This window comes from Pterocles gutturalis, unplaced genomic scaffold (genome assembly GCF_000699245.1).
Source record: "Pterocles gutturalis isolate BGI_N339 unplaced genomic scaffold, ASM69924v1 scaffold32431, whole genome shotgun sequence".
Taxonomy (NCBI): domain Eukaryota; kingdom Metazoa; phylum Chordata; class Aves; order Pterocliformes; family Pteroclidae; genus Pterocles; species Pterocles gutturalis.
The window spans coordinates 487-11,451 of NW_010106475.1; the positions used below are offsets into that span (position 1 = coordinate 487).

At 36.3% G+C, this 10,965-nt stretch overlaps 1 protein-coding gene across 1 annotated transcript; it reads left to right on the forward strand.

Annotated features, from left to right (window-relative positions):
• Positions 1 to 1,386: 1,386 nt before the first annotated feature.
• AGFG1 (ArfGAP with FG repeats 1) lies at positions 1,387 to 10,420 on the forward strand (the record flags this gene model as incomplete). Its single annotated transcript, XM_010087801.1, has 8 exons — positions 1,387 to 1,525; positions 3,149 to 3,358; positions 4,196 to 4,379; positions 5,091 to 5,170; positions 5,448 to 5,540; positions 8,477 to 8,635; positions 9,243 to 9,334; positions 9,695 to 10,420. Coding segments are annotated over 8 exons (1,017 nt in total), but the record flags the coding sequence as incomplete, so codon positions are not given.
• Positions 10,421 to 10,965: the final 545 nt, after the last annotated feature.

The following is a 10,965-nucleotide window of genomic DNA, read 5'->3' on the forward strand; positions in this document are numbered from 1 at the left end:
GGCTGAAACGGGCTGTCAGGAATGGGGGCAGCTTCTGATCTCTTCTCACAAGGGGCCACCCCTGCAGCCCCCTGCTCCCAAAACTGCCGTGTAAACCCAATATGGGTGTGCATTGCTAATAAAGTGGTATCTGTCAACTAGAGTCAAACCTCACCCTCTCTCCCAGTATCCTCTGTGAAGGGAAACACTTGTACTTTCATTTATATTAGCAGCACTGTGGAATGCAGTAGTTTGTAAAAAAAGTCCTTTTAGTTTATAAATCTGTAGTACATCTGCTTTTCAAATAGAGATTAGGTGAAATATTGCAACTCTTTATTAGCATTATCTGGCTATTAAGCAACAGTACTTAAAGAATCAGCACAATTTGTGCATTTTGTATATACTTAATCTGCAAAATCCCTCCAGAATCAAGAAATCCTGACCCAAAAATATAATGCATTGCCATCTGTTACCCTAGAAGGTGCTTTTTGGGCTTTGTTTAGATACCTGCATACAGGAGTTTGGTTTGCATTTGATTAAAACATTTCTTCCCTTACTCCTAGCTTATAGCAGTGTTTAAGACTTTCTGTGGAGCTTATCAGTTAGGCACGCAATTCCTGTTGAATCTGTAGATGATTGAATGTCCAGCTGCTTGAAATTAGATGGGTGTTAACTTTTATTTTCTCCTATAGTATGGCACGAAAGGAAGGTGAAAACTGAAATTCTGTTTGAAATGTCCTTGGATTTTATTTTGTGGATACACTCTGTGAATGCTGTCTTCTTGACGTTGGTATTGATTTCCCATATTTCCGTACTCTGATCTGTTTTTTACAAACTGAATTTTCCAGTGAAATGAATTTATAAACCTAGACAAAACTATTCAGGTGATGCCAAACTAAATTCACTGAAGGAAGAAGCACTTTCTATATGAGGAATTAAAATTGTCAGTATATTACAAGAATGCCTTCTAATTTTTATTCTCAAAAGAAAAGTTCACTTAGTCCACAAATTCTAGTTTTGGTAACTAGCATTTAGAAGGATACCTGGTTTGAGTTCTACAGGTATACATCTGGTATTCTAGACTTTGTCTGTTTTTCCCTGACCAGCCATCAGTACAAACACTCTAGGGTGTGATGGGTTAACCTGAACTGGACATCATCAGGTCGTGCAGTTGTGAGTAGTAGCATGTGTGAGGAGGAGAGAAGTAGCATTAGCTGGTGCAGCTCTGTGAAGGTGATTTGCGAAAACTTGTTCAAAGATAACTTTCAGTTGTAGGGTATCATGTATAATTTTTTCATGTAAAAAGAAATTACAAGGTAGGACATAACCCTTGGAGGCTGTCATGACCATGAATTCAGTTAATACATCTGTTTTTGTGTTTATTTCCCATATCCATTAACATGTTTTGTTCCTTTGCAATTTACAGCGCAGAACTCTGCAAATGCAGGTTTTGCAGACTTTGATGCATTTGGACAGTCTAGTGGCTCGAGTAATTTTGGAGGTTTCCCCACAGCAAGGCAGTCTTCTTTTCAGCCCCAAAATACAGGTAGAACTCCTAGCACTTTTGATTAATACTTAATTAAAATAATACCTTTATTGCTGGAAGGTACTTAAGTTGAGTTTTTCTTGCATCTGTCTGCTTTAATGCAATGAAGCCATCTGAAGCTCTGGGGAAACTCAAAATGAATTCCTTGTTTGTGGATTTTCTTTTTTTTTCCTAATGCTACTCAGAAGTCTGATTTATGGCACTATGTGTTTGTTGGCTCTACACCTGAAGTAACTATGAAAAGAGTAAACCGTACTGCTTTTGATAAATATTGAATTAACTTTATCTTGCAAGAGATGTTTCAGTAGACCCAAAAGCACATCACACAAAAAAAGTGTCTGTGTACGTATAATGTATGCACACACTTCAGTATGTTTGACTTCATGTGTAGAGCCTATTGCTGAGATTTATTTTGCTTTCCTTTAATTTGATCATGCTTTAGAACTTCTGCTTGAGCTTGTACTTGCTGTTTGTCTGGATCTTTGGCTGACTGACTTTCTTTTCTTTTTTTTTTTTTCTTTTGAGTGTGGTGTTGTTTTAAACTTTTTTTCAAATTTTCTTTCTCCCTTCTTATGTTAACTTTAACCCACACACAATTTCTGGCTGTCCAGCGTTCAGAACGCTTTCATCTAGCTGCAGTTTTGGTGAATTTACTTCAGCTTTTCCTCTCCAGGCTGTACACAGTAAGTTCCACGCAGTGGAAAACTCAGCTTGCTTCACTTTGTGCCATTGTAGTATAGCATTTCCATTCCTACTGTTGCATATGTCTTAATTTACTGATTATGCTGTTAGAAAGTTGTGTGTTCTGTAGGACGAGTGTAATCCTCAACCAACTGTTACAAAATGTGATACACTTAATGGAACAATTCATTTCAGTACCTGACCTGGCCAGATTAAATTGTCTGGACACTGTGGAAGCTCATGGTTTGACATTTGAACTGAAATTCAGTTGTGTGGACCTAAGTCAGATTTTAAAAATCTATTTATTTATCTCTGACATCAGTGGAGACTTGGTATAAAAAGAGCTGTGTTGTGTCTTCCCCCTCACCTCTTTCCTGGTTGGATGTAGTCTAAAAATCTGAGAACAGAGAGAAAGAAACTATCTCTCTAAACCTTGGCATGTAATCATACTACTTTTAGACTTCTAGGTATTGCTTTTTGCCTAGAACAATGACAGATATCTGAAATGCTTAAACTTTGTACTATTAAGTAAATGCAAATATTAGTATTCATTAGACACGTGATAGGAAAATGAAGCTTCTGTATTTGGAATAGTAAAGATTCAGACAAATATTTTTATAGCAAATATGATTATTGAGATTACTTCAGCAGCTAATAAATAACGTGTAGTTTTTCAAGATCAAATTATGACTGTGATTTAAGCTGTTGAAGTTTGGAGTTTTTTGTCCCTGGTCTGTGGACTGAAAAATATAAGATTGTTTTTTCTGATGACTCAATGTAACTTTGAAGGAAATGGGAAAGGGTCTTAAACCTGTGGGATGGGACGGGGAACATGTTGCCTCATATAACCACAAAGAGGTGGGATTATTGCGCAGTCAGGTACAGTTGGAGAAACTTTGTCTAGTTTTGGAGTGTTGATCATGTTAATTTAATTTGTTACAGGTGGAAGTGCTGGATCAGCAAATGCTAACTTTGCTCACTTTGATAACTTCCCCAAATCCTCCAGTGCTGATTTTGGAGCCTTCAATGCCTCTCAGAGCAACACAACAGCAACTGCAGCCAGCAAAGCTGCAGTGAACAAACCCCATCTCCAGTCAGCTGACAAATACGCAGCTCTGGCTAATTTAGACAATATCTTCAGCGCAGGGCAAGGTATTGAACTTTATTTTTTCATGTGCTTATTCTATGTGTGTGTACTTACCATAGTAAATAATTGTATTTCAACAATGTTGTTTCTTTAAGTTATCAGTAAAATTTCATGTCAGAAATGTCTTAATGTGCAAGATGTAAGTTTTAAAACTAACATCACTCCAAAAGGATGTCATCAGAAGACTGCTTTTAGGGAACCTACTTCCTATCAAGATTAATAACTCTAAGTGGAAATATATAAAAAATTATTACTGCAATTATGAAAATATATAACAGTAAAAATATATATTTTATTTGTGCTAAAACCTGTAGTGAAGGGTCTTGAATGGAGAGCTACAGTTGTTGCAGAGAACTGCCAGAGTAGTTTTCCTGCCTCTCTGCCACAAAAAGATTTGGCTTTAGTTTTTTATAAACTAGTAGCAGTGATACAGGAATTTAGCTGGTTTTAAGTTAAGGAGAAAAAACTGGTTTTTCTGTAACTGTTTTTCTTTTCAAATGGTGTATAAAAACTTGTGTTGGTTTATAATGTAGAGTTTTGTTCTGAATTTTATTATTTGAGAGTGTTTTCTTAAATTTTCTGTTTTAAGATGATGGTAGTGCAGAGTTGTCATTTTCTAGTGAAACCAGAGGCTCTTTGGAGCTGCAGAATATCTGTAGAAGCATGACTCATTGCTGATAGTTAATGGCTTGTTAAACATTTTTTTCTGTATGCTTTAGTCCATATTTATTTTTTAAGTCCGAAACTTAAACTGGCCATGAACTTTTATTTAGTTCTCAGTGTTAGCAGGGCAGAAAGTGAAACCATCTTCATCACTCTTAATCTGATTTCTTTCTTTCTAGGTGGTGGTGAGCAAGGAAGTGGCTTTAGTACAGTAGTGCCAGCATCAGCAGGTCCTGCGTTGTCAGCCCCAAGTCAGTTGAGTGCATCTTCAGACAAGTATGCAGCTCTAGCAGAGTTAGACAGCGTGTTCAGCTCCACAGCAACCTCTAGTAACGCGTATACTTCCACCAGTAATGTTAGCAGGTACTTTGTTAGAATTAGCAGACTTTCTACATTGACTTCAGCAATATGCAGAAAAGTAGCTCAAATCTGGTTTTATTTCTTATCTAAATGGGAAAACGTTGAATGAGTTTAGAGGTACTACTGAAGCTACATCCTTTGTTTTTAATAATAGCAGCACCATCTGATAGGCTATTATAAGATAAAATTAAGGATTCTTTCTGTCAGCAGAATGTTCTTTGCACCTTTCTAGTCATTACATGCTACACCTGTTAGATGGTAACATTTTTCCTGTACAGAGTACTTGCATGCATACTTAAAATCGTAGCATCATTCCTGGCAAAAAAAATTATTCAGATATTTATAATATATATGGTACCAGCCACTTCTTTTTTAGATCATTAAAGTAATAAATACCAAATGCCTGTTATAGCTCTGCTTGGTATTGCAAGTGCCCCTAAAGCTTCTGCTTTGCAACCTTTACGCTGATGGCCTCTGTTAAGTATTCTTTCTTCTCCTTTTGGTGAAGGTGACTTTTCATTGCTTGGCACTGGTTACAGTCTCTGACCCTGGCATCAGGGGCTGAGTTCCTGACGCCAGTAATTATATTGCAGTTTGCAAACTGCACCTAAGCATTCCTTTTCTGTTCTTTTACATGCCAACAATAATTGTAAGTTGTATTTAATTGTTAAAAAAAGCAATTCTGACTTCACTGAATGTATGAATTATTTTCAGCAATGCTTTTGGAACAGTACCCGTGGCTGCTACTGCACAGACACAGCCTGCATCTTCAAGTGTGCCTGCTCCATTTGGAGGTATATAAGTGTTACTAACACCTTTTGTGGACTGTAAGCAAACATCTTATTAATAAGTTGATAGTGACAACTTTGACACTAGTGATATTGAAGTTACTAAAGGATGCCAAAAAAGTACTGTGGCGATGCATTTCAAATTAAGCAATTCCTAATTTTTCATGTAATTTTGGATAAATATATATCTCTCTATAAAAGCTGTATAAACTTAATGTGAGTCAGACTGGCTATTTTTAGAAGACTTGATTAAATAAAATATTTTTAATCTTTTGTCTTTCAGCAACACCTTCCACAAATCCATTTGTAGCTGCCCCTGTTGCCCCAGTGGCACCTTCAACAAATCCATTCCAGACCAATAGCCGAGGAGCAACAGGTGAGGAAAAAAACACCAAGTATTTGAGAAACTTTCTTTCAAGACTTGCATTGATTCTTTTTTTCATAGCTCTGTAATTTGTTCCTTAAGGATTTTCTGTATTATCTGTCTCTAGTCTATTTGACATGTGTGTTCAATGTGTAGAGTACAAGATGTATGAATAGGCTGCAAAAATCAACTTCACGTTTTTTTTTAGATAAGTGATATTTTTTGTTGGGCTGAGGACATTATTTTCCTATTTCTGGCCCGATCCTAGGATTTCAAGTAGTGGCTATGAAAAATGTCAAAATGATCTGTTAAAGATCTTCTGGTACTACCCAAGCTGTTTGTAGTCTGTGTATTACCAGCTGGGTACCTTCCAAGACTATAACCTTGGTTTTGAAGCATGCTTCATAGGAGGTTGCCCTGAAGTTAGTGATCTTGAAAGCCCTGCTGCTGAGCTGGTACGCTTGCTTTTTTAATCCTTCATTTCAAAGTCCTAAAAGCCCTCAAAACCAAAGAGCTGGAGTTAGAAGCAGGAAGGACAAGGCTTTTGGGCTCCTCACCCACTTACTCAATACATTGGTGGTGTCCTTTATTTTTCTCTTTTGTGACAGTAAAGCGTATGTTTGAATATAATCTTTACACTCATGAATTACATTCATTTTCCAGGGGAATGGGGGGATGATGGGGTCTGTTGAATCATAATTCCATAGACAAAAACTTGTACTTTTCATTAAAACACATAACTTGTATTTATGACTGCTAGATTATGCTAATTTTCCTCTCCAAACGCACTGCTAAATTGTGGCACTTCTGTCTATTAACTGGACTTCCACAGTTTTTAAATCTGCTGATGCATGCTTTTTAACATTGAGATTTGCTTTGGTCAAAGTTTTAGGTAGGTTGAATTAAACTGATCAGGCTGAATTAAAACTGAATTGATCACATTCATGTCCTCTGCTAAAATGAATTCTGTTTTCAGTCCCTTTTGAGATATTATGCAGGTAAACTTGTTCAGCTATTTAATGCCAAAGTATCTTTTTCTTTATTTTAATCTCATTCCTAATTGCTGTTTGGATCATCGTTAAGAACTTGCCTCTTTAGATAATTTGTTTGAATGTAGCAACTCTCCTTCCACCTTCTAAACTGGTGTCCTTGGCTTGCGGAGGTTCCAGCCCTATGGCAGCTATACTGATGTTTATATACTAGGTGACCGAGATAATCACTATAAGTCAAGATAATATTCTATCACTTTCAGTGTAAGGTGTAAACTTGTAGCTCGTCCTTTTATGCTAAACTTTCTTTCTGGATGAACTTTGCTATTTATTACATGGGAGACCTGTTTTGTAGCACTTATTTTTAATGTTTTTCTTAGCTTAATCTATTGCTGGTCATGCTATGGACGAATTGTTTGGTACATGTGTATATTTATATATATATACATATAACTGAGAAATGACTGCAAGAGTGTATAAATGATTTGACGTTGTCTGGTCTCTTTGTGGCTTCCATAAGGCCTCTCGGGAGCAATGCACTCTCACATATTTCCTCAGGCTCATTTTGGTAGGTGGCCACATTTGGTATCAAGTTTCTTGTGGCTAATTGTTCTTGCTTGTAAAAGCTTATTGATAGCTATCTGGTTCTCTGCATGTAGTATTTTGGAAGACTTTCATTTTTTCAAATGGAGTGGGTGTGGGTATTTGGCAATTGGGTGAAGGGAGAGAAGAGCATACATAGACAACCTATTCAGCAACTAAAACAAAACCATTATTGATATCCTCCATGGTCACAATATAATGCTAACAAGTTGAGTGACTCTTGAAGTTTCTACCAACAGTAGCTTGATGCTTTTGGGATATCCCAAGTCACTGCTCATTTTGTTGTGCTTTCGTTTGCTGTTTTATCAGGTTTTCCTGTTGAATAGCTTCTCTGCTAACTTGAGAACAATGTTAGTATGTTAGTTTTGCGTGTACTCTGTGAACAGTTTGTGTATGTATAATGTCGTGCCCTTGAACACTTTTGGGGTACATTTTTCAACTGATAATTAAGCTGTATTCATTAAATATATACTTTTTTTAAAGAGCTTGCATAAAATCTAACTTGTAACATTTCAAAAGAAAAGTCCTGTCTAATGTTTAACTAGAATAAAATGCCTAGTGTCTGTTATTTGTACCCAAAAACCTTCTATATGCTTCTCCTTTCAAGAATAACTCCCAAAAGAATGAATAATGGTTTTGTTACTACATTTTCACATTTGATGTGCTTCTGTTTATTTGCTGAAGGCATGTGGAATTGCATATGAGCTGTGTGTTCTTTATTTGAAAGGTTCAGCAGAGAATCAGATTGAAAGTTTTGGTGGTTTTTTTTTTTTTTGTTTTAAGTCTTACCCAAACAGTAAGAGCGTTTGCAATAGGAACTTTGTGTGCGAATAATGTGCATGGTGAAAATTTCCTTTAAAGTGACTTTAAGGATGGAATGAAGAGAGATACATGGGATGCATGTATCCCTTATGATTTTGGTTTTTTGACTTGTAACTTCCTGTAATGCAGCTTGAAGTAGGAAGATCCTTTCAAGCTTTACTCAGAAAGGCTTATGCTGCCTGAAGGTGCTTGCTTCTGATGTGTACAGACTTGTACCAGAAAACCTCTGGGGAAAGTATATGGTAACATAGAGAACGTAAAAAATAATTTACTTTTAAGAAAGTGTGTCTGAATGTGCTGGATCTAGTAAATTTTAAATGATTCTATTAATTTTTAAAGTGCGAAAGTAAATTATTCACCCAGTTGGTGGTGATCCAAGCTAACAAATCAGTCCAGTGGCTGTAGAAGTTGAACCTAACTTTTGTATGGTCACTGCGGCATTAGGAGACTTTTCCTAACATGGCTTTATAGTAGTTTGTCTTATGAAAAAAGTGATTTCGTACTAATAAACTAGTGTTATTTTTTGCCTACCAGCAGCAACATTTGGTACTGCATCCATGAGCATGCCTGCAGGATTTGGAACTCCTGCCTCCTACAGTCTTCCTACTAGTTTTAGTGGCAACTTCCAGCAGCCCACGTTCCCAACCCAGGCAGCTTTCCCTCAACAGACTGCTTTTGCTCAGCAGCCAAATGGTAGGTCTATATGTTTTAGATAATCTTGTTTAAATCAGAAACATGGAGAAAATGATCTGTCTGTAAGTTAGCAATAATGGGTGCATGCTTATTTTTTATATGAACTTGATATTAATAGTGATGAGGGGTTCCCACACTGTTTTGGCTCTGTAGTTTTGCTTTCTGACTTGGCTGTGTGCACTGATGTAACTGAAATTTTACCGTAATCTGATACTAATAAGTATTCCCAGGCTTAAAGGGTTTTTATGCAAGAAAGATTGTTTGTCTTCATTTTTGGAGGGTCTGCAACTGATTATAGCACATTCTTTTACTTCATAGAACACAGGCAAGAGAAAGTTGGAAAGTACTTTCTCCCTAAATTTAAATTATAAAATAATATTGAAAACAGTGCATATGTAGAAATTGGAAATTGATTAGTTCCACGCAGTTGAAAACAAATGAAAAGGCCAGACATTTTTTTACACTTACATTCCTGATAGTGTTTAAGTAGGATCAGTCCTGCTGATTGTGCAGCCTGAGCTTCTGCTTATTTTTGTGTGGGAGCTGCAGCAAAGAACTCTTTGAAGATTGGTTACTAGTATTAATGTTTCTCACTTATCTTTCCAAGGAGCAGGTTTTGCTGCATTTGGACAGGCAAAGCCTGTAGTAACTCCTTTTGGACAAGTTGCAGCTGTTGGAGTATCTAGTAACCCTTTTATGGTAAGTGAGTTGTTGCATATTAATAACTTCTGTATGTCTGAAGAGCCATAGTCTGTAATGCTTAATTTAGAGACACAAGGATATTTTTTTCATCAAATAAGGGAAGGCAACATATGAATCTCCTAAATACAATTCAGTGTTACAATGACATGGCATTTGTAAGACTGTTCAAATCAAAACAGAGATACTTGTATACCATGCTCTTACAGTAGTTTAATTTCAGCGAATCACAAAAAAGACTACAACATAAACCAGAAATATTTCCTAAGAGGTTGTTTTCTTTTTTATATATCCTGCATTTATGATTTACAATGTGGGAAAAAAAAATCTTATGTCTTTTCTTCTTTCATTTTCCCCCAGGCTAGTGCACCAACAGGACAATTTCCAACAGGAAGCTCATCAACCAATCCTTTCTTATAGCCTTATAGACACTTTACCCAAAAGAACTCTTATGTGGTCACATAACATCTCTGCGCCTCTTGCACTGTTGTCTTGTTTCACTGATATTAGCTTTAAACACAAAGAAGTCTTTAAGAAGTAAAAATAAAAGCCTGCATTGTATACCTTTAAAGAAAAATACACACAACCCAAGAAAATCAACTCCCCCACCAGGTAATAACGTGCAAAACAGAGGGCTCTGGTAACATCCTTGAACCTGTGAACTGGCAGGTAAAAAGTAGCGGTATCATGTATATTAAAATTGGCTAATAAGTTATTGCAGATACCACACTCATTATGCTGCAGTACTGTACATATTTTTCTTAGAAAATAGCTATTTGTGCATATCAGTATTTGTAACTTTAACACACTGTTATGTGAAAATGTTACCGGGAAATAGATCAGCCACTTTAAGGTGCTGTTGTATCTCTTGGAATGAATGAGCTACATCATTTTAACCATTGGTATTGGAAGTCATGAAGTTAAATTGAAGGTTTGTTCATTTCTCAAAATGTTTTCCTTTCCTAAGAGCTCTTCTATTTATACATGCCTAAATCTCTAATGTTAGAGGGTTACCTGTCTGCATAATAAAGCTGATCATGTTTTGCTACAGTTTGCAGGTGAAAAAAATAAATATTAGAAAAAACAATTGTGTAGCATGGTTTCTGTGCAGTAACATTTTATTGGGTTAGAATGTACATATTATGAGTCTCAAACAGATGAGTTATTAAAAGCAGTATGCTTAAAGGTGAGTTAAGCTTTAAAATTTTCACATGCCTCACTTGGGTGTGTTTCTTTGTGACCTTGTGATTAAGCTTGCTGTACCAGCTCAAGTGAAGTGATCTATTGCAGGAAAATGGTAGGTGAACTTGGATTATTTTGACGGAATCACTGTGTAATGAAGGACTCTGGAAGCACTGAGGAGGGTAGTTACTTGAGAAATGGTTAGCTGCAAAAGATGTGTAGTTATGGGTAGTTAATGACAGTCTTTGAACAAGACTTAGTTGTGATCAGAACAGTTTGTGTAATAGCAGGCCAAGGTACCACAGATGTAATAGCACTCTTTTTATTAAATATTGATATATATATATATTAGTGAGATCTGTGGAATAATAAATTCATTGATTTTTATTTAATAGAATGTTTCCTGCCATACTAGATTGGAACTTGTAGAAGGGAAAAAATGTCTGGCT